A 25846-nucleotide genomic window follows, 5' to 3' on the forward strand; every position below is an offset into this window, starting at 1 on the left:
TATAGAATGATTTTTGATTTGTTCAATAATTTATGAAAGTGAAATATTGAAATAATAATTCGCTTTAAGCAGCCAGTATGATTCATTTTTTTCAAAAAGAAACATTTATGATCAATTACTCACTTCCAAGTATGTAATTCGATCATATTGAATTCGTATTCATGTGAACTACAATTTGACCCCTTATAATTGAAGTAGAGATGGATAACGCATACATTGTGAGTGTTCGGTTATTTGAAGGAAAATAATGTCAATATTGAAAGCGAAAGAAATTTAAATCATTTGATTGTTTGATTCGATCTACAAAAACATTCTTATACAGGTAAAACAAAGATTAACATATATTTTTAATCGATAATATAAAATTAAACAGATCTAGAAAAATATATGAGGTTATTTCTGTGTCTAAAGAACATACCCTTTATCATTAGCGGCAGTCTTAATTTCACTCCAATCGTTATCGTCGACCCATTTTACAGAACCTCCCTTTTCAATAAGTTGCAATTTTGTTCAATACTAGAATATACATGAAATATATTTTTCTAGGTAAATATTATACATCATCTTTAAGAAGATAGTTCATGTCATACTCTATGTTTAATCTAACGTAAGAAGGGTTATTTGTTTTTATCTTATTCCGATAGTTAACTATGTGTAATCATTTTTAACATGTTCATAAATATAAAGTCTTTCATTTAAAAAAAAACGAAACCTATAGCAGAGAGCATGTCATAATTATTTTGATTATATAAGTAATATTGTACATGTTCAAATACAGCAACTTTGATTCAAATCTCTGAGTTGAAGGCCGTACTTTGACCAATAATTGTTTACTTTTCACACATTAAATTTGTGACTTGAATGGATAGTTGTCTTTTTGGCATTCATACCACATCTTCTCATGGACACACAAATAAAGATCATCGTTGAATGTATAATGTGATAGTGTATAAGTTGTTTAGAGTCTAATGATAAAAAGCTATCACATGTAGGTCCTTATGTATAACAGTTGCATGAGTTAGAACATGTGGGATAATAATTATTGTTATTAATGTAATTATTTTAGAGGCTTATTCTTTTTAACAAATATCTTTTCACGTTTAAAAAGATACGTATGGTAACAAAATATGTCATTGTTGCAAGTTAAAGTGTATGTACGTATAGCAATACATGTATATATAAGAAGCAATAAAAAATGTTTTGGACATCTTTGCATGGTGAATTGACCTTAACTATTAAATAATCAAGTGATCAGTACGCTGGTGTTGGAAACACAATTGTTGAAATGGGAAGTAAATTTGTCGGCAAGTTATCGGCAATCCTATGGAAATCATATGCGCCTATTGTTGCAAACCTCGTCTTGTTCACATATGAGTCGCAGTTCCTTAAAAAAACTTGTCACTTACAAGAAAGAAAAAGCCCGATCATTTAATTTCACATTCATATATAGTAATGATGTTCTCTCAAGAACAATTCAAACTTGGATCCATAAATATATCTCTAGAATTATATATAAAAGAACCAATATACACGGCTTCGTCTATCTCATTTTCAGACTTATATCTGAATTTGACATTAATGGTCATTTCACTACCAGAATCTGATGCGAAACTATTTTAATTTTGTAATTATCAATGTCCCCGCCATACAAGCAATAAACCAATTTCACCTGCATATGGAATATATATTTCTAAACTCAGGTGGTATTCAAGAGCTTGAAGCTGTACTTCAGATTTAATAAAACATCACCAGTCTCTGAGCAGATATGTTATGTGCTAAAAAGATGTCAAAGAACGTCTCGTCCTGATTACAAAAGTTGCATTAAAGATACAATGACCTTGTAGCTATATACTCTGTGACAGCGTCACAAATAATGCAAGATGGTTAGGAAGTATATAGTATCATTTTTATTATCCTCTCTGTGTTGTCCTTGTATATATTCAACATTTACTGTTTATCTATTTTTGATTATACACTTATGACATTGATCGGTACTTTTGTTATGTCTATATGATATTTTGTGTTTTTCTGTTCAAACAGTCATTTATTATTATAGTAATTGAAATTATTACAATGTTGACTGCTGACCCAAAGTTTTTTTACATTTTACCTATCATGTCTGTTTGTTTTGTTCACATATTGGTGTCAGTATAATGAAATGGTATGCGACTGTCATACAGGTGAGAGATTTATTTCCCCTGGGTATCACAAGCCCAGTAGTCAGCAATTTTTGTGCTGACATGAATTGTCATTGATATGGTTATAGTTATAAATTTACCGTTTACAAAATTTAGATTTTTTTGAAATACTAAGGCTCTTCTACCTCAGGCATAGATTACCTTAGCTGTATTTAGCAACACTTTTATGAATTTTGGTCCTCAAAGCTCTTCAACTTCGTACTTTTTTGGCCTTTTGAACTCTTTTGGATTCGAGCGTCACTGATTAGTCTTTTGTAGACGAAACATGCGTCCTGACACTATGATGAGTTTATTTACGTGACATGGAACAGGCACCTGAAATTATAATGGTTACAGAAGTATTACCAAAGAGCTCTAGATATAACCTTAATCAGGCTGAATTTTCATTTAGTGATTATGATATTTTCCCAGATAATTATTCGTCAGAAAGTGGACGTGAAATACTTATGTAAAAAGAGCACTTGAAGCAGTCGAAGTGAATATTGAATCCGAGTTTAAAGACCAGTATGGGTTAAAATAAACATAAGGACAATGACAAGTTACTGATAGAATATATATAAAAAAGCCCGTCGTCTGATAAAACTAACCATGAAAATTTGAACGAACCTCTGATGAAAGTTAGTCGACTCGAGGAAAAATTTAGTCGTATACTTGTGGCAGGGGACTTTAAATTCCAAAAAATAGATTGGGCTATGTGGGAAGCTGGTGATGAAACTGATGAGTGCATTAGATATTGTTATTTCCATCAATTAGTCGATAAACCTACCAGATATAGGATCCATCAACCCTTGATTTATTATTAGTGAAAGATAATAATAGAGAATCGAAAATCAACTATGATAATCCCCCTGGATCTAGTGATCATTGCGTACTGAATTTTGATTAATATGGTTATATAATTAAAACTCGAACAAAAGTCAGAAATTCAACTACTTTTCAAGGTGACGATGATAAAATGAGAATTAAGTTAAATTCAACTGGAATGAGTTATTAGATGGATAATGCTTGTAGGGGACATGATTAGTATGTTCATGGACAGATTAACTATTACAATGAATGAATATATCCCTAAAAGCAAACCAAATAGTAAGAAAAAGGGGAAAACACATCTCTTGAGTGAAGCAGTAAGATGTATTAAGAGGAAACAGAGGCTTTGTACTCGCTATTTAGTGACTTGAGATAGTACACGACATAGAGATTATTGTAAAGCTAGATATGAATAAGGTTAAAACAGTTACTCGGAATGAAAGAAAACGTCATGAGAAACAGACTGCAGAAAGTGCCAAAACTAACTGCAAATCTTTTGGAAATATTTAAACTCTAAACAAAAACCGATATCTGGTATATCAGAATTACACACTAAAGTAAATGGTACAAAATGTATAGTATCTACAGACAGTGAAAAGCTAAAGTACTAGCTGAATTTACTAGAATCAGAGAACCAAGTAGATAGTGGTAAGAGATACTGTGACAATTTATCAAGAGAGGAGCTTTTTAATAGTAAAGAGTTAAACTAATTTCTAAAAGATCTTAGGGTGCTATAAACAGTTTCGTATAAAAAAAACTAGGGGTTATTCCCCAACTAAAAATAAGCATGGAGGGAAACCCCTGTTTATTTACTTACTTGGTGAAAAAATGTCATGTTTTTTTGTATTTGATTGTAAACATTAGTTAATTAGCTTTCAATTAAAACTGGTTGAATGATTGAAATAATTTTAAAAATTATATTAAATATACATGTTTCAAGGGGAGACAACACTGTAAGTAGACTGTGTTTTCGCAGTGAAAACTGAAAAATTATTTGCAGCCACTGTAGCTCTTTTCGGAGCAGGAAACCGTACCCTGAAACAAGATTTTTTTGAAAGGCCAGGTAAAAACCTACAAAATTCATACAGCTTTGATTATGAAAAATGTGCATGGATCATGTCTTCATGGGTGTGCACATGACCTGATTTTATGTTAAAATTATACCTTTTTGCCCCATGTTCATTGGATTAAATTTTTATAATATATTAAAAGTACACATTATTTTCATTTCATTAAACCAGAGAAAAAATTCTGATTCCAGTGATATTTTGTATTATACAAGTATCTTTATTAATCAGTCCACCAGTAAGGGTCACATATGCATGGTCCCTCAAAATATGACGTCATAAAAAAAACTGTTGATTGCACCCTTAATACATGTACATCTAAATCACCGTACCCAGATCAAGAGCACCTTAAAGTTTTATTGGAGCTAGCAAACACTATTGACTCGCCACTGAGTTTGACTAGTATTATTTGCAAAATAATGGAAAAACTTGTGAGAACGAGAATAGTCTATCACATGAATATCTAATACTTATTAAGTAGCAAACAATTCGGTTTTATAAGTGGGAGATCCACCTCCTTAAAACTTATAAAGTTTCTTGAAAGATAGGCTGAAATTCTAGACAATGGAATAATACATTCAATCTATGTGATAAGATTCCTCACAAGCGCCTTTTACTAAAACTGTATGGTAGAAGCGACAGAACCTGTCATTGAATCCAGAGCTTCCAAAGTGACAAAAAAACAACGTGGAAACTTTTGTGGAAAATATTTTAGCTGGCATAATGTAACTATTGGAATCCTTCAAGGATCAGTCCTGGGTCAGATACTATTTGTCATTTTTATCAACGACGTACCATAAAGTGTAATATCAGATGGGTTCCTATTTGCTGATGACACCACGCTGTTCAGAGAGATTAAATCAAAGAATGATGTTAGCCTACTACAGCATGATTTGGACAATTTGTTCGACCTGGGTGCTACGCTTCCATCCGGATATATGGAAGGTGCCGAAAATTTACAACAATCGGAAACAACTTGACACATATTGTTATCAAATGAAAAAGTATGATGGTGGTACGACAACATTAGATGTGACAAATAAAGAAAACGATATTGGTGTTACCATAGATAGTCTGATAAACATAAACAAATTCAAGTAAATAAGGGAAACCAAATAGTCGGTATAGCCGAAGAACGTTTAAATCATTAGTATATAAATCCTTCTGGTTGTTTGACGGCAAGGTTAGACCACGCTTAAAATATGCAAATAGTGTATGGAATCCATATAAAGTTAAATACATTGAATCACTAGAAAATGTCCAGAGACAAGCTACAAAGATGCTACCATACTTAAATGACAAAAGTTATATAAAACCACTACAAATACAAAAATGGACAACACTAAAGTTTAGGCGAATGCGTGGGGACATGATAGAAGCATTCAAAATACTAGCTGACTATACGATAGTAAACCAACTATCGATGTGTTTACTTTAAACAACAGTTCAACTAGGGGACATACATTTAAAATTAACATACAAAGATGTAAATTAGATACTAGTATGCGTAAAAAATTTTCACAAAGAGAATAGTAGACACAACTTTAAGGATTTTTGGTTCTCAATGCTCTTCAACTTCGTATTTTATTTGGCCTTTTTTTTTTTACTTTTTAGGATTCGAGGGTCACTGATGAGTCTTTTGTAGACGAAACGCGCGTCTGGCGTATATACAAAATTTAGTCCTGGTATCTATGATGAGTTAATTTATAACCACTGGGTCACTCGATGCCACTGCTGGTGGAGATTTATTTCCCCGAGGGTATCACAAACCCAGTAGTCAGCACTGTTTGTGCTAACGTGATTTGTTATTGATATGGTTATATTTATAAATTTACTGTTTACAATTTTTTGAATTTTTTGAAATACTAAATAATAAATGCTTTTCTACCGCTGGCATAGATCACCTTAGCTGTATTTGGCAAGAGTTTTGGGCATTTTTGTTCTCAATGCTCTTCGACTTTTAACTTTATTTAGCCTTTTTAACTTTTTTGGATTCGAGCGTCACGGATGAATCTTTTGTAGACGAAACGCGCGTCTGGCGTATATACTAAAATTAGTCCTGGTATCTATGATGAGCTTATTTATATGGAATGAGTAAAATCACAAAAATACTGAACTTAGAAGAAATCAACTCGGAAAGTCCATAATCACATGGCAAAATCAAATAACAAAACGCATCAAAAACGAATGGACGAGAACTGTCCTATTCCTGACTTGGTACAGACATTTTCAAATGTAGAAATTGGTGGATTAAATATGGTTCTATATAGCGTTTGTTTCTAACAGCTTGCCATGATACATTGTAACAACCACTTAAATAAAACAGTTGAAAACAGACTAAACACTTAATGGAATAAAACTATACAATTGAGTATGGACAACACACAATTAGAGTAACCAGAAAAGAAGAAACTAAGGTAGAAAAAACGATAAAGATGAGCATAGAGGAGCAGCAGCTTGTGCGTTTATAACGAACGTAGGTTAACGTAGACAGGTATGTATTCGGTCGCTAACACATTATGTAACGAATTGATCTTACCGACTATCTTTACATGTGGTGTTTAGACTAGTGGCCTATCAAAGTGATCAAGTCTTTATTACCGTTAATATTAAGATAAAATTGGGAATGGAAATAGGGAATGTGCCAAAGAGACAACAACCCGACCATAGAGCAGACAGCCGCAGAAGGCCATCAACGGGTCTTCAATGCAGCGACAAACACCAGCACCCGGAGGAATCCTTCAGCTGGCCCCTAAACAAATATGTTTATAAAATTGAGAATGGAAATGGGGAATGTGTCAAAGAGACAACAACCCGACCAAATAAAAAAACAACAGCAGAAGGTCACCAACAGGTCTTCAATGTAGCGAGAAATTACCGCACCCGGAGGCGTCCTTCAGCTGGCCCCTAAACAAATATATACTAGTTAAGTGATGATGAACGCCATACTAATTTCCGAATTATAAACAAAAAACTAAAATTAAAAATAAAACAAGACTAACAAAGGACACCGGCTCCTGGGACAGACGCAAAAATGCAGCGGGGTTAAACATATTTTTTGATATCTCAACCCTCCCCTATACCTCTAGCTTATATAGAAAAAACTAATGCACAATACGCATAGTAAAATTCAGTTAAAGAGAAGTCCGAGTCAGGTGTCAGAGTAGGTAACTAAAGAAATTAAAGAAAATGACAATAATACATGAATTAACAACGGACTACTAGCAGTTACTGACATGCAAGCTCCAGACTTCATTTAAACGGATTGAAATATTATATTTCATCATATGAAAATCAAGCACAATCCTACTTCCATAGGTCTATACAAAACAAATGCCAATAATAAGAATTTGTTAGCTTTTAATTTTTATTATGAATTTATTTCAAACTTTCATCATCAATTTCTTCGTCTACTGAAACCTATGAGATTTTTACACAACACCTTGTTGTTTTTATAAATGGACGTAACACAGCTACTAACCGTGTATTGAAATAAGCCCCATCTACTAACCAAATATAGAATATACATGGTCTCCACGCGGTTGCTTTTAACCAATCACATTCTTTGAAATATATAGGAGGTAAGATAAAATTGTGCATACCATTACTAACCTGTAAGCGTCTATTCAATAACCGTGCACCTAAATATCACATGGTTATCAATATACAAATGGTATATAACATAATAAAATCTCAAAAATATGATTTGAATTAGGAATAATAGTTTAATAACTTGAAATGTATATTCTAACAATTAAAATGCCATATTTCTTCCTATTAAGAGTACATTCGAACCTGGTGGTTAACTGTCATAGTTTTTAACTGTTACAAGATAAGTTAACTTTGATCTTGGTTAAATATCCCATTTGAATGACAGTATTTTCCTTTTTAAATTTGCATAAATCCATTCTTTAGTCATGATTTTAACTTTAAATTCAAATACATTAATAAACGAATCGTTCAAATGTCAATGATACACATCATTATAAAAGAATATACACTTATTTCATATTAATCGTTTTCCAATATTGTTCTTGTTATTTGTAGGTGGCTTAAATATGACAGAAACTCCATGGCTGTAGCTACCAATGATTATGACAGAGTTATCAAACAAAGAGAAGTAAATATTATCAAGGGTACAAACGATCAAGCTAAAGTCATTTGAAACTTCAATTTAAAAAAAAAAAAAAGATGAACATGTTTTAAATGTTTTATACACTTAAATTACTAATTTAATATAAAAGAGGTGTACGGTAAACTTTTCTTGTGAAAATTAATATATTCATTAATTATGTTATAAAATTGATTTCCTATACACTAATTCAATAATATTTCCCCGTATAAAGTGACCTTAAATACGAGGTCTCTCGTAAAATATTCTGCTGCCACAATTGTGAGGACACTCTTTTTTGTTGTTATCCATATCCGGTAAATTTCGGCAATTAACTCGAAGGTTATTATCTTAGTAATAATAAACAAGTGTTTAACCGTTGAAAATCTCCAACTCGCATACTACCAAAGAAAAAAATCAATGATAGATTTGAATTAATGATTCTAACTTGTAACATAAAAGGAAAATCACCAAAATATTGAACTTAAAGGAAAATTTGAAACGGAGAGTCCCTAATCACGTGACAAAATCATAAGCCCAAAAACGAAGTAATATTCCTGATATATAAAAGGTAAAATCGCAAAAAAAATTCCGAGGAAAATTCAAAATGGAAGTCCCTAATCAAATGATAAAACACATCAAACGAATGGACAACTGTCATAGTCCTCACTTGGTACCGTCATTTTTTATGTAGTAAATGGCGAATTAGACCTGGTTTTAAAGCTAGCTAAAACTCTCACTTGTATGACAGTCGTATCAAATTTCATTAGATTGACAACAAAAAGAGAATAAAATAAACAGACATAAAAGATAAAAATGTCAAGAGTAGTTGTAAAGCAGTCAACGTTATGTTATAATCTTAATTACTATAAAAACAAACAAGAGCCACGTCATAATTATGTATTAAAGAAACACAAACTGATAGACGGCAACCGACGACAATTACCAAGGCTTCAAAGATCCTGCTTCACATGTGACACCAAGCGTCTTACTCTGAAAAAAAACAACCTTAATTATTTATATCAGATAATTACTAAGCACATAATAGCGGATTTATAATTGACTTGATCTTACCCCAAGACATAAATCAATTGTCATGTTAATTTCCTTACCCTGAAACTTGATCGAATGTGAAATATCAATCAACCGATTCGGTATAAGGACGTGATAAGTTGTATAAAAAATATTTCCCTTCTAAATTACCAATTTAAACCATCTACATGATGCTGGACATAAGTTTGAAAGTTTTGATATGTGTAATACAGAAAATAGAGCTTATCAAATATATTGCTAAACTTAAAGTACCAATAACAGGATTAAATTTACACTGCTCAACACCAGCTCTTCAAACAACATACATTTGAGAAAAGAATTTGATAGAACAGAAGTGTAAAACAGAAATACCGGACTCAAAAATGTCCTAAGTAAATTCAAAAAGTTAAGGTCTAAAAAAACTGATATAATCGTCTTTTTCTCACCCAGCAATACGAATGAAAAACAACTGCCATCAATCTGGTTTCATAGCTAGCTAAACATCTCACTTGTATGACAATAATTTATACTTTTTTTTATATTGACAAAATTGGATACCAGTTGAACAATATTATATATAAATACTACGTTAAACCAAATGAATACATCTATGTCAACACGTCCTGTGACCTAATTGCAATTCTGCAACCACCTTCACAAGGAGCGCTCAAGACAAAAAAAAAACGCCAGCTTGGTGCATAAATACTGAGTCACATAAAGACTCATACGACTAATAGGAACAGCATGAACATAAATGAAGTAAAAATTGATAGTCAAAAAAGAGAAACACAATTCCAACACCTAGAATTTATAACAGATAAAGTGCAAAGCCAATTTATCCTGTATCTGAGTCATAAACAGTTACAAGCTTTGTAAATTTGTGTCGTAAAGTTGCTGTTTTCCTGTTTTTTTATGGGTTTTTTTAATGTTGAGGCCCTGTATATCTTGTTAGTCGGTGTGATCCAACGCTCCGTATTGAAGTTGGTAATTTGACCTAAAATTGTTTTCTTTTTATAAATTGCATTGTGACTGGGATGGAAAGCTGTCATATTCGTATGCACTCATATCACATCTTCTTATTTATATTATCTACGTTAAGCGCTCTATTTGGTAGATCATAACTGTTGAAGCACAATATCATTATTAGAATGTGAATAAAATACCGACTTGTTTGAAAAGGTAATAAGCTATTCTTCTTAAATTGAATCAAGATGATTGATTAAAGCGTATAGAGGTTTGTTTCGTATAGATTTTGAGATGGTCTGTTTGTCATTTTGACTACAATTACAACACTTAACAAAATGCTAAATACATTAAAATTGTATCAGTGCCGTGTTTTTCATACAAAATTGACTGATATCTAGATTGTATAGTAATTAAAATAAGTAACTGCATGGTATGTAGAAATATTTTTTTCTTATAAACATCTAATTGTTGGCCAATAAATAGCCTTCGTCTAAATGATAGTAATTTTGTATTTAATTTATGCACTCCCAGAAGTAACATCGATATGACTGAAAACTGGCCACATAAAAAATTAAAGTTTTTTCAGGTATTAATTCAAATCCAATATGTCCTTATTTATAAAAAAGAGTACTGCAATTCTTCCAATCAAATTTCTTTATTTGTTTCATAAGTATGATTTTCTTTCAGCATAGTTGTCTGTCTCTTTAAACTGTTGATCAGTAGTTTAGACGTCTCATTTATCTGCAAAAATAAAAAGATAACTTTAATTGTTATAACTTGAAGGCATGCTTCAATATGTTTTTAAATGAATAAATCAATAAAACCAGGCTGACAACTAAAAATACAATCACAAAACAACAAAAAACAAAAACAAAAAATGTCCAGTCAAAACTGTACATGAATATAATTATTTGCAAACAAATGAAAAAAATCAAAATTTAAAAATAAATAAGAATAATTAGTTATCAAAGGTACCAGGATTATAATTTAATACGCCAGACGCGCGTTATAAAAGCAATCTAGAACTTGAATAAGAACTTAAGGTTTAACCCAAATTCTTATTTTATTTGTTATTCAATGTTTAACTCCAAGTTTTGAAGAAAAGTGGAATCGAAAACTCATACCTTTATATTTGTGTGATAGTGGAACTTAAAATTGCGTACAAGACTCACGTAAAACTTAACCTAGATCAGTTTTATTTTGATAAAATGGGATTTGAATAGAGTGTTTTGATTTTGAGATAGTTTTGGCACATTTATGATTATTAATAACAAAAGAGGTCAACAGCTGAAATTTCACAGTTACTCAAGCATACTCCGGGTGAAATACTCATGAAAAGGTGATTCAAAGTATTAATCGGGCTTTTTTATAATATGTAAACTCGAATTTAACAACTTTAGCTCAACCCGATGTATGTGTCTGTCGGTGGTTATATTTTTTTTCTTAAACAGAAGTTCTTTTTTTCTCAAATGTCAGTTTCCTTTTAGACAACCATACGGGCGCCATTGAAATAAGTAAGTAAGTATAAAGTAGTTGAGTCATATACAAATGAATGTACATGTATGCTGTCCTTAATGGTACGTTTTGGTGTTTGCTGCATGTTATCAAATTGCCAGATTGCCTACTCTACGTAAATTTTACGGACGCCTTCACGAGTTGGTCGACCGTTATGGAATATGCGTTAAAAAGATTATAGCGGATATGTATCTAATGTCGTTTCTACGAGACCGTCCCCTTTTAACAAATGTGACCACAGAATTCGGCTGAATTGTTACCAGGTTTGTACTAACCGTGATAAGCAAACAATCGGCGGGTGCCACAGATTAAGCATGATCTGTTTAAATACCCTTCCAGAACACCTGAAGTATGTCTGTCTGTCTGTCTGTCTATCTGACTGACCCTCTAGTACCTTTCGACCCTTTTTAATGTATACACGTAAAATTTAAAAAAAATCATAGTTAAGTCATCAAGATATAATCAACTTGAGTTTCCTTCCTGTTGATTTTGCCAATAGAGGAATTGATGCAATCAATATCTGCAACGTTCTACATCACAAGGAGTGTATCCTACAGTTACACCAAAACCATTGCACCTATAAAATATTTTACTATAAACAAGTATTGCAGGACCTTGACTTAGAACAATAACTAAGAAACCCTCCGACATGTGACTGTTCCCACTGGTCTTATAATTACAGCCCCTCTGGTCATGTTATAACTGGGGATCTAAACATAATTCAACATGAAAATCTCCGAAAGGTGATTTCTCATGGTCCTGAGTTTAGAGAACCCCAACACATCAATTGGAACCATAACTTCAAAATAATTATGGATTCCATTGAGGACTACGCCAGAGCATGGGCTAAGCGAGAAAAAGTTGAACTGGACACTTTGTCAGAATGGGTTAAAACGACCAGGTCTCTGATAAAACATCGATTCACAAGTTGAAAAACTGGGTGAACGATCGACCAAAGTCCGTTTTCAGAGACAAAGAGGCCATGAAATGTCTATCAACTCTTCATGATAAGTATGTTGTTGTTCCTGCGGACAAAGCTTTAAATAATATTGTATTTGTGTGTAAATCGTATTACTACGAATGTTTTGTAAAATAATTGGGTATAAAGGAGCACTCAGGTAATCCCACAAACAAAGACATATCATTTGACAAGGATGATATTTTAGCAATTCATAAGTCCTTCATGGGCTGGCTTCAATAAACATTACATTGAACACAATATCGGAGGACTGACCTTGTTTGTATTGGATACCAAAGCTTCATAAAATTCCGTACAAACAACGGTATATTGCTGGCTCATCTTCATGTTCCACTAAAGAATTGTCCATTAGATTGACTAAAATTCTGTCCGCAGTGAAAGTGGGTCTTCAGAATTACTGTGAAACTGTTTACTCGCGTAGTGGTATTAACCATATGTGGATTCTTAAAAATTATAAAGAACTTCTAGACAATTTTAATAATCTCGGTCTTTTTCTGTTATAAGTTCCATCAAAACATTTGATTTTTCAACCCTGTATACCACCATTCCCCATGTGAAATTGAAAAATCGCCTTTAAGAAATAATCCACAATGCCTTTCAACATCAAAATGGTAGCATACGCTATAAATTTATTACTTTGGGATTTCGTTAATAGTGACAAACAAAAAGGTAAAACATGCTACACAGAAGAACAAGGGGTCAGTATGCTGGAGTTTCTTATCGACAACATATTTGTTGAGTTTGGAGGTAGACTTTTCCAACAAATTGTCGGCATTCCTATGGGAACAAATTGTACGCCTCTTCTTGCCGACCTCTTCTTATTTTCATATGAATCGGAGTTCCTCCAAACACTTGTCTAAAACAAGATGATCAAAGAAGCCAGGTTATTTAATTTCACTTTCAGATATATTTATGATGTTCTTTTCATAGACAATCCGAACTTTTCTGATTGGGTTCCATTAATATATCCCCCAGATCTAGAGATTAAAGAAACAACAGACAAGGCTTCCTCCGTCTCATTTTTAGACTTATATCTCGAATTTGACTTACACAGTCATCTCAGTACCAGAATCTATGACAAACGAGACGATTTTAATTTTGAAATTATAAATTTTCCCCACCTATACCAACAACCAGCAATATACCAACTTCACCTGCATATGGGATATATATTTTCCAACTTATTCGATATTCAAGAGCATGCAGCTCCTACTCAGCCTTTGTAAAACGGCATCAGTGTCTGAGTAGAAGGTTGATGAACCAGGGGTATGTCAGGGAGCGTCTCGTCTTTTTTTCTAAAAAAGTTCATCGGAAGGTACCAAGACCTTGTTGGTAAATATTCCGTATCAACTTCTCAAATAATACACGATGGTCTTGATGTATAGATTCTGCGTACTGATGTTGTTTATCATCTTAACAACGTGTTTTATTGTTCTTTCATTTGTCTTTGTTCTATTATTAATATTGCTTTTACTGTTGAATTGTTTTATGTGATATCCGTTTGACGTGGCTCGGTACTTATACATCTCGTCAATGCGTTTGTAAATGGCTTTCAATTTTTTGTGGTTTGTTTTGTATATATGCGACTTTTTGTATTTCTTTTGTTCTTATAACGTGACTCTGTACTTTAAAAGATTCCGTCAGTATGATAGTGTTCTATTAAATGTCATTATGATATATTTCTATTATGAATTACTATAACGTAAGGGTACCCAAATTGCACCGAGTACCCAAATTGCACCTACATGTATTTAGAAAAAAATAGCAACAGAAATCTTACAAGATTTCCTAGAGACTAAACAATTCGTATTTTTATGATTTGATACTATGCACGTCTTTCAACATAGGTAAACATATTTAGATATATACAAAACGTTCACAGTATTTATCAACAGATGGACTGTTTACTGAAAAAAACAAAATGTACGAAAACGTCATCATGCGACGTCATCAAAACGTCATCTTTTTAAAATTAGCAAATGCAATTTTTTATAAGTATCCATTTCGTAAAATATGAAGAGTAAGCATGGACTAATATCCAATTGTTCAAAATATTTGAAAAAATTAAACAAAAGCTCGGTTATTAGACGTTTGATGATGTGAATTTAAGCATAGATGCAATTTGGGTACTCCTCATTACAGGATCATGGGTAGTTTGGAGGTTGATTCAAACCAATTTTTTGTATGACTCAATATGGATTAAAAATTAAATTGGTGTACCGATTCATTAAAGAAGGATAGGGCTACAAAATAAACACATTAAGGACATTTATTTCTTGATCATAAAAAAACGTAGGTGAAAAAACTGTCAAAATAGGTGCAATTTGGGTACCGTCACGTTATACGTTGAACCACAAACGTCAAAATCATTCAATCACGTAGTGGTCCAGGAATTAACTATTTTGGATTCTTATAAATTGTATATATAACTTTTGGACTAGTTTAAATCTCGGTCTATTTCTGAAATTTATTCTTGCATACTTTTGTTTTTTAACCCTGTATGCTAACATTGCCTAATATGTAAATTTAAAAAATGTTTGTATGCACATTGAACGACAAATTTATGTAACGTATCAAATTTTCTGACGTCAGACACTCAAATTAATCAATGTGTTCGTAGATGGTAGATGTTTTTGTGATCTGTTAAATTGTTCCTTTTAAAATTGTTATACGATAATGACTGGTGTGCCCATATTTTGACTATTTTATTTAAATTATTGTGTCTATTTGTTTAACGCATCAATGTAAATATGGCGGAATTTGATGAAACTGTCATTAAAGTGAGAGGGTTAGCGCTATAGAACCAGGTTTAATCCATTATTTTCTACATTTGAAAATGCCTGTACCAAGTCAGTTAAATGGTTGTTCTTGTCCATTCGTTTTGATGCGTTTTGTTATTTGATTTTGTCATGTTATTATGGACTTTCCGAATTGATTTTCCTCTGAGTTCAGTTTTTTTGTGATTTTACTTTTTACCTTTGCAAAGTTCATTTCTGCTTCTGTAATTTGATCGATAACTTCTTTGCTTTCTTTCTTCTTTTCTGTAAGGCTTTCATCTACTTTCTTCAGTCTATCAAGTCTTCCTTTAATTTCCGTCTGCAGTCGTGAACACTCGTGTGCTAATTGCTTTTTGTCATATTTTTCGTAGGTTTTCTCCCATACTGGAATTTCATTTAATCCATCAGCCATTTCAGGTCTTACTTTTGGATTGAATGTCCTGATATTGAGTTTATGGAGCTTCTTGGTGCCTAGATAAAATATACAGGATAAAAATTGGTATGTCTGATGTAAACTAAATTCAAACGCGTTTTCGTCCATTTTATAATTCGATGAAAAATGAAAATATAACGGAATCATATCATATGACTATAATCGTAAAATTAATATAAAACAAAATCTGAGTTATTTTAGCAATAACAGGGTATATTTTCAATTATAGAAAACCTTTAAGTATTATATATCACTGGGAAGCTCTCCGAAATGCAATTAAATGGTAGAAGTTCCATTTACATATCAATTGCCAATGATTTGTTGGGAAAAGGATAATAGATGAATTTATTTTGTGTAGTCTATATGCTATTATCAAACTGGTTTTGATACCATTGACACTTAAGTCTAACAAATAAGATTCACTGACCGAAGCAATGCATATATATATATAAGGTTTTAAAAACAATACCTTGTTGTTTGTCACAAATTCCGCCCATCAGCTTTGAGCTTTGAATCCATGATAATGAAAAATGTGAAAGAAAAAGGAAATTCAGTTTTCAGTTTGAGCGGAAACTGGATAAACTAATCAATTTTTACATTTTTTCTGGTTTATAAATTAACAATTATTTTAACCAATGAGTTATTATTCCACAAAAGAATGTCACGCAATTACACACTTGTATTTAAACTTTCAATTCAGTAATTTAAGCCGTGTACAATTAATGTTAAATTCCAGTTGTAAATGAGGGTGCTAAAGAGGGGGATAATGGTATTGCATTAAAATCATAGGCATGAAACTTCAATATTTCTTTTTCTTTACCTTTCCTCATTTGATATTTCTTTTTCTTTTCTTTTTTATATCCCGTCAAATTTGTTTTTCATGATTGACAAAAACGTACCCGGAAAAGTGTCGTCATTATTCCGTACCCGATGCACTTTTACCTTGAACAACATTCTTTGTGACGTAGAACTCATATTTGCTTATCAACACAAAAAGTGCAAACAAGTTTTGACAGCGAAACTTAAATTTACTTCATTCATTTTTTTCTCTCAAGCGCCCTAAATATGTCGCAACAAGGGGCTGCTTTACAGAGTTACAATAACGAACTCGTGAAATGTAAGTATCAACCGTCAAAATGTATCATTTCATTCCTTACAAACCATACAAGATATTTTTATAAATCCAATTCAAAAACACACACACACAGAATACAAAATACACACACATATAGTGATATACAGTAGCACGTTATTGAAGGCTTTCATATTCTAACAAAATGTGGAGGACGCTAATATTTCATTTAAGTGGTTTTGTAATGTCGTGATTGTGTAAGACTTTCAGAACCCTTTCTGATACCTAGCTATCTATGGCCTTGGCGTACATACACCTTATCACTTATCCCAGCTGACCAGGCCGCTTGAACTTTTGATGCATACAACAATCACTTTTCCATTGTGGCATCAGATATTTTGTTTTATGACGTCAAAATTTTACGGGAACCTGTTGTGATTTTCAGTAATTACAGCAATCTGACATTGGATGGTTTATTCAATCATCTGTCAACTTCCATTGGAAGCAAGTTAACTTGTACCACCGAAAACTCGTACAACAAACCACGGTTACTGGTACCACTGGCAAGTTGTACCATTCAGAACTCGTACGGTACCACAGGGCACTGTAAACATGGTAAACACGTACTGTTAAAAATATATTAAAAAATACGAATGTTTTATGTTTTTTTTTGTAAACTTAATAAAAATAAAGTTGAATTACTTGAATTTTAAACTAGATTTTAATGAAAATTTAGACAAAAATAGATTTTTTTTAGCTTTATTTTTTAAACTGATCTTTCAAACTAGGTTTTTGTGGTACAAGTTGACATTGGAACGACTTTACAATGGTACAAGATAACTATAATTCCTGATGTTTAATGCATTGTAACATCCTTTTTATAACCATATATTGTGGGTGCAGGAAGTTCTCGCTGCATTGAAGACCTGTTGGTGACCTTCTGCTGATGTCTGTTCTATGGTTGGGTTGTTGTCTCTTTGATACATTCCAGTTTCCATTCTTAATTTTATTGACATGCATATATATATAAAATGTGGTAAGATTGCAAATGAGACAACTCTACCATGTCTACACAAGAGACCAAATGACATAGAAATTAACAACTATGTGTCACTGTACACATGGTACATGAAAGACCTTCAGCAAAAAATAAAACTCATACTGCATATAGTCAGTTACATGTACATGTACAAAAGGCCCGGTAAGCATCTCTTTTAAAATTAGGTTGTGCATACATTATAATATAGTAGTATGAAACATTAACCTTTAACATCTAAAGGAACATCTTAACATTGAGCAAGCTTCACTTTTATCGATGTTTATTGTGTATATATACATGTATTTAGTATGTATATCTGATAAAAAATTAAATGTGTTATTGGTGGCACAGCGACAATTATTTTCATCAAAAGTCTTGATTCCTGTTCATTGTCATTAAACAATTTATGCTGTCATTAATTGCGTTTTAGTACCTTATAAAATAATTCTATTTGCTCATAAAAATGTATAGCCTGTGTAAATAACTAGACGGACTCATATACATTGTATAGTGATATGACTTTTTAGTGTAAAAACCTACAGAATAAAGTATTGAAGCTCATATACCTAAACTTTTAATAATAAAATTGAGAATGGACATGGGGAATGTATCAAAGAGACAACAACCTGACCATAGAAAAAACAACAGCGGCAAATTTTTTCTCTATATTTCAGGTATAAATGATCTGTGTCAAAAGAGGGATGATCTTCATAAACAAATTCTTCAAGAAGAGGAGGAGAAACAAAAGTTACAAAATGACATTAGAATCCTTACAGAGCGATTAGCCAAAGTCAATGAAGGTCTTAGTAAAAAGATGGCTTCCAGAAATGAATTTGATAAGACTATCGCTGAAACTGAATCAGCGTATATGAAGGTATACTTTTATTATTGCTTTGTTTTCTTGTTTAATTTTGCTGCCAAATTTGTAAACTGAAAAGTAAGCCGTTAGCCCTATATACATGACAGACAATGACAGATATACATATAAACATAAGCAGATGTTGTATGATTACCCACAACACAACTCTCTTCATGAGAAGAAATAACACAGAAATTAACAACTAAAGCCATGGTCACTGTTTTGCCTTCAATAATACATACATGTAAGAGAAACCAATACTGCTTAGTCAGGTATAAAGAGCCAATAAATGTCAAATTTAATCAACTCAGACGAGAAAACTAACAGCTTGATTTATGTACAAAAGAATGAAATAAAATTTCAAATGTTCAAGCTAGTGAAACTTTGCATTTGAATTATAAATGAAAACAAACAGATTGCAAAAAAAACATGTGTCTAGAAGTCCTTATATAGGGCATGAGATTTCTTTACCTGACAGTATTCCATGTATTCAATTCTACAATACATGTATATTCTTCTTGTTCCTATCATGCCTGTCCATGCTGTAGATATTATATATGTCAACCAAGGAAATTTCTACAACAAATTCTGTACGTAAGTTGCCACGAGAATGTATCAATTTACCACAAAACCCTTTTATCCCAAAAAGCTTTAAAAAGAAAAGGACAGAGCATCGGCAGATCTAAAGTTTGACATTATAAGACACAGGATTGTTTTTAAATTTTTTATCAGATTGGTTAGGTAAATGAAATTATTCAGACTTGTTTGTTTACATGAAAAACAATTGACTCTCTATTGGTGAGTTATGTATGTATAAATTATTTATATATATATCAAGATTTACTGAGGTCAACTACTTTTACAACTCAAACATGGTCAAATAGGATTATTTCAAGTTTTATATTTGCATGATTTATTGGTACATAAATGTATATGCACTTTTTTTAAGCAATAGTTATTTATTACATGAGCACATGTACATAATTTTTTTTTTTTTCTACATAACAACAACCAGTGGATAACAAGATAATATCAGCTATAATTGTTTTTGTTTAATAGGTGTTTTTAAAATACAAAAAGCTTTAAAAATCAAAATTTCAAAGTGCAGTAAAACAGAAGAAAGATTTTGTTTTAAAACAAGGTGTTGATTTCATTTAAATGTATTATTGTACTGAATGTAATTGATCACTGCATGGTTGATTGATTAATTGATCTGAAGATAGTTGTCAATACACAATTGTTTTATTTTAAATTATGTCAGTATGACAAGTTATAAAGAAGGGTATTAATGGAAACCCTTGGTGAATGTTAATGTTGAGAAATGGATTATTCTTCATAGATTATTCATTTTATCAATGATTGAATGTAATGTCAGCCATGTAGTTGAGAGGAAGAAGAAAGAACTGAAGAAGGCCATTGGCCGAAACGTCTTGAAAAATTGGTTTATTTAAACAATTAAATAGATTATTATTATGATTATATAATAAGAAATACAAAATGTAGTTAAATGATTAAAGTCGAGGAAATACATTTGAAATGAAAGTTGCAAGCCTGTTTTGATGCATCAAATCTGTTGCAGAATTAAAAAAAAAAAGGAAAAATCTGTGTTAAGTTATGATTTGAATGATGCATTAATTTGTTTCAAAATTTGATTTCAATTTTCAATTTTTTTATCAGTTTAAAAACATGGATGTAGTCCATTTTGCTTTTGGAGAAAAGTCTTTTTATGATTGATTCTTTGATAAAAAAAAGTATGTTGTTTTTATCATAAGAAATTTAGGAAAGTTACTTTTGCAAGTCTTACTGTTCAAATTTTGTTTGGGTCTGACTGGCCCTTAAAAAAAACTGTGTTTCAACCTTCAGGGGCCAGTATGTATGTTATGTATCTCCTTCCTTTAGTAGGAGCACCACCATGGGTTATGGTGTAAAAGGAAGACATTTAACACACTGTATCGATAGAGATTTAATGTGAGCATTTGCCTATCCAGTTTCCCAGCCTGGCCCTGATTGGTCTTACTACCAGAAAGTTAACCTTCCCCAAAACAATAAGTACAATGTAATAAAGCAAACGAACACACCCACTCACCTGACTCGCTCATCCTCAAAAATATATATTCTTATTTTAATCCCTATTTAATCATTTAAGAAGTTTAAATATAATATTGAACACAAACAGAGAAAACGTTATTTAAATGGAAAATCGAAATGATAGTTTTAAACATATACTAAAATATAAAAACGTCGGATATCTTTTTTTAAAGACAGTTCTTGTTAAAACTGTAGCATACTTTCTAACTGTCTACACATACTGCTGAAATTAATACACAAGATAAAGTGATAAATATGATCAATGAAGGCAAATTACAGAAATATTTGTAAAAAAAAAGGTGATTATTGAAATTTTCAAATCATTAAATAGGTGATAATGAAATCACTTGTTTGACTCATACACATGACTGTTGTTCATAAATTAAAAAAAAATATTTTCCTTTTTTATTTCAGATTTTGGAGAGTTCACAGACTTTACTGAATGTATTAAAACGAGAATCCCATACTCTAAAGGACAAAGGAGGACAGAGCACCAGAGTCCATTCCCAGGTCTCATAGACACATCAGCTGATAACAGAATGATCTTTGAGCTTTTAACATTGGGGTGATATCTCACACGGCATTGACGATTGTTTTCACCATTCTAATAAGTCATGACAATTATACATTATTTTTTATATGTTTTTTTAAAGTCATTCTGTGTAAACTTGTGACATTTGGCATCCTTAAATTTTGATACAATTGTTTTTAAACCTTTTCAATCACGAAATTTGAATTATTTATTATTCGAGAAATCAATGGAAGTGGGTATTTCATGAATGTGCCTTAAAAAATATGATCAGAGAATTAGTTCTACTGCATGTAATTAAGTGGCGCTGAAAAATTTCATGTTTTGAAACAGAATTCAAACAAAATGTGTTTAGTTATGAGCATACTTTTTACAGCGTTGCTGTTCTTCTATGCCTTCAAATGACGAATTGTCCATTCAGATCATCCATGTTGTTATATTTCAGTAGTTCTAAAATACATGTTCAGTAGTAGATCTCTTACACCGTGTGAAGTGTGATTGAAGGTCATGTATTTCATTACCCCATCAGTAGTACTATAGTCTGATTCGTGCTATACAGAGTGCTTTCCATAATCCTGTGATATTTATACTCTCGTCCATGCACTCCTAGCGACTGGTTATTGCACATAAGTTTGAAATATACATGCACCTGTAATTTTCTCTTTTAATTGGTAGAAAGTAATGGTCGACTAAGATCTTGTAGGGAAAAAAATGAAAATGATTCTGTGATTAGACTAAAGATTTTCATTGAAATATTTATTGTCTTTAAGTTAGAAAAATGAATCAAAATCTGTTGCAAGGGTTTAAGAAATGGATAAATTTAAAATAAACACAAAACTTTTTTTCATATTTGAGTTGGAACTTAAACATTTTCAATCTAATTTTTTTTTAATCAAACACCCAAGTCTATCATTCCAAGATGAAAAAGTTGTAAAAAAAACTACTTTTTCTCAGATTTATTAGGGAACATGAGTTTTTCTGCATATTTTTGTACTACAAATAATACATGTTTGTTTATTGTATTATATATATATTTTTATGTTGACTGATATTGAATGGTACGAAACATCAAGGGATCTTAACACTCAAATTCATTGTACAAGAAATTTTCAAAATTGTTAACAGCTACCAAGATTTGGACATCTTAAATGTGTCTTAGGACTATTTTATTTGATAGAATAAGCTGTGGAAAGTTTATTATTTATTGTGGCACAGTGCAAAGTGTTAAAGTCTCTATAGGTTGGATACCTGTTTTTGTATGATATTTTGAACATAAAAATAAAAGTGATACATAAAGTTTTCTTTGTTTATATTTCATCTCTAGAAGAGGATTATTGAAAGGTTTTTCTACTGTTTGTACTTCTAGAGATGGGATACCCATGTACTAGGGGTGTTTAGCTTTTCAAAGGAAAATAATGTCAATCTTATACAGATAAAACAAGTGAAACTGCAAGCTACTGCTCACTGATGATACCCCTGCCGCAAGTGGATAATATAAATAGTGTAAAAATATGCAAGTGTTCGGTAAACAGGAAGTTGTCGAGTGATGAATCTGAAAACGCATCACACGGTATAGTTGACTTATATAAATCCTAAAACCAAATTTCAGAAATCCTTGTATTGTAGTTCCTGAGAAAAATGTGACAGAAATTTTCAACTTGGTTATCATGTGTAAAATCAGTGACTATTGTCCATTTGACTTCTATATATTTGCAGAAAAAAATTCTTAAAAATTCATTCTTATAAATTAATAATTTTTTCCTTGATGTATGTTAATTAAGAAATAATTCATGGAAGCCATAGATTATTGGAAATTTACACATGGCCTGGGCCGTGATATTCGAATTTTATCCTGAGCGTTAGCGAGGGATAAAATCAACGAATATCACGGCCCAGGCCATGTGTAAATTTCCAATAATCTATGGCTTCCATGAGTTATTTCGATTCTAATAGGACAAATACGATCATTAAAAAAACTGAAGCGAGGGTGGGTAAATCTGTGTGTATGGCTGTTCTGTTTTACTCCCTGTTAGATAAAGCTCATCATTTTAATAGATCCATAACTTGCACGGATTATTTCGTGAACAACCGCTGAAAAAAAAATGTTTCATTCTCAAAACCATGTTGATTTATATGTTTTTTCCCGTGAGCTACCGTCAAATCCAAAGTTGACATTTCGTAACCAATGAGCCGCCATGTTGACTTGCTGAAATCAGTACATATGCGAATAATGCAATAGAATAGAAAATCAAACATAACCTACCTTGATAATCAATTTTAATACAATTGTAAACGACATGTCAATAGTTAACGTAACAGAAAACGTTCAACTCTAGAGTTTTCATTTGTATGACGTCATGTTTTGAAATGACTTAAATGCGCCAAAAACATTAATAGACTTTCGCGGAATTTTATTTAAATTTTATTTTGTTGGTTTCTCCGAGCTCTTATGCATTACTTCTTTTTATTATGCATCCGAATAAGAATAAAAATGATTTTGTCTTTTCTGAATTGCAATTTTTAAAACAATTAAATCGACAAAGGGTTTGCAAATAGGTTTCAATACATGTGGATTTACGTGGGAAGTATATTGTAACAGCCATTATTATGTACACCACCGAGTCTGCGCTAAGTATAGATATATCGAGAATTTTATCACAGTGTTGTTTACAAAGCGAAAGAAGCACGTCATATTAGAATATATGATATATACGAACTCTGACTATTAATTTCATAATTTTTGGTCAATAATTGAAAAAGTTTCCCATTAGGTCTCTATGTTAATTTTATTTTTTGAAGTGTTGATTACCTGATGGAGTAAGTATAAGTAGTGTAACGGCCTTCAAACCAAAACAAAAACAACATACATGTGCTTTTAATGTTTGTTTATTTGTACCATGTGACTATACCAATTTGAATATTAAAGGACACCTATGAAAATTATCATCACTTTATAGTTTTGATTATTGATTTTAAGTTAACTTACTATACACAAGTGTGCATGCTTTTAGCATGGTGAGTTGTTTAACAATGCAAAGAGGCTCTGAAAAGTTTATTAAATAAACAGTCTAAAGTTAATAAACATTCAGTTATTTCTTAATGTGCAAAATGCACATCTTGGAAGCAAACAATTTTGGAAAATAAAAAAAAAGTTTTTATAGTTGGTAAATTCTATCATAACTCATGTCCACTAACATAACACATGATTGTTAACATATTATAAAACAATATTCATTTTCATATCCTTTCCTATAAAGTACTATTTTACTAGTTTATACTATTGTAACTATATCTCATATTTTTTTAAACAGAAAATGTCTTTCATATATAGAACAATTATGACAATCACATGACATGAAATATAAGTTTTGTTGATGGTCAGTAGAGGTCATCTTAATATTTGAATATACAAAGTCACATGATACGAATAAACAAACATTAAAAGCACATGTATGTTGTTTTTGTTTTGGTTTGAAGGCCGTTACACTACTTATACTTACTCCATCTGGTAATCAACACTTCAAAAAATAAAATTAACATAGAGACCTAATGGGAAACTTTTTTAATTATTGACCAAAAATTATGAAATTAAAAGTCAGAGTTTGTATATATCATATATATTAACATACATCAAGGAAAAAAATATTAATTTATAAAAATGAGTTTTTAAGAAATTTTTTCTGCAAATATATAGAAGTCAAATGGACAATACTTGAAAACAAAGTTAAGATTTTTTGTAATGTTAAATTCTCTCTTATTATAAGTAATAGGATGTCTATATTTGGTATGTGCGTAGCTTGCAAGGTCCTCTTGCCTGTCAGACAGTTTTCACTTGACCTCGACCTCATTTCATGGATCAGTGAACAAGGTTAAGTTTTGGTGGTCAAGTCCATATCTGAGATACTATAAGCAATAGGTCTAGTATATTCAGTGTATGTAAGCACTGTAAGGTGTACATGTCCAACTGGCAGGTGTCATCTGACCTTGACCTCATTTTCATGGTTCAGTGGTTATAGTTAAGTTTTTGTGTTTTGGTCTGTTTTTCTTATACTGTATGCAATAGGTCTTCTATATTTTGTGTATGGAATGGTTGTAAGGTGTACAGGTCTACCTGGCAGGTGTCATATGACCTTGACCTCATTTTCATGGTTCAGCGGTTATAGTTAAGTTTTTGTGTTTTGGTCTGTTTTTCTTATACTGTATGCAATAGGTCTTCTATATTTTGTGTATGGAATGGTTGTAAGGTTTGTAGGTCTACCTGGCAGGTGTCATATGACCTTGACCTCATTTTCATGGTTCAGTGGTCAAAGTTAAGTTTTTGAGTTTTGACCTTTTTTTCTAATACTTTATGCAATAGGTCAACTATATTTGGTG

At 31.7% G+C, this 25846-nt stretch overlaps 2 protein-coding genes across 2 annotated transcripts; one reads left to right on the forward strand and one right to left on the reverse strand.

The window, feature by feature from the left end:
• Positions 1-10803: 10803 nt before the first annotated feature.
• LOC134705597 (uncharacterized) lies at positions 10804-16560 on the reverse strand. Its single transcript, XM_063564320.1, has 3 exons — positions 16355-16560; positions 15652-15923; positions 10804-10922 (listed from the first exon to the last, which is right to left on the reverse strand). Exons 1-3 carry the CDS (start codon positions 16380-16382, stop codon positions 10827-10829), a joined length of 396 nt encoding a protein of 131 aa, XP_063420390.1. The 5' UTR covers positions 16383-16560; the 3' UTR covers positions 10804-10826.
• Positions 16561-16808: 248 nt separating this feature from the next.
• Positions 16809-22768, forward strand: LOC134708566 (microtubule nucleation factor SSNA1-like). Its single transcript, XM_063569210.1, has 3 exons — positions 16809-17002; positions 18671-18870; positions 21358-22768. Exons 1-3 carry the CDS (start codon positions 16951-16953, stop codon positions 21460-21462), a joined length of 357 nt encoding a protein of 118 aa, XP_063425280.1. The 5' UTR covers positions 16809-16950; the 3' UTR covers positions 21463-22768.
• Positions 22769-25846: the final 3078 nt, after the last annotated feature.

This window comes from Mytilus trossulus, chromosome 2 (genome assembly GCF_036588685.1).
Source record: "Mytilus trossulus isolate FHL-02 chromosome 2, PNRI_Mtr1.1.1.hap1, whole genome shotgun sequence".
NCBI lineage: Eukaryota > Metazoa > Mollusca > Bivalvia > Mytilida > Mytilidae > Mytilus > Mytilus trossulus.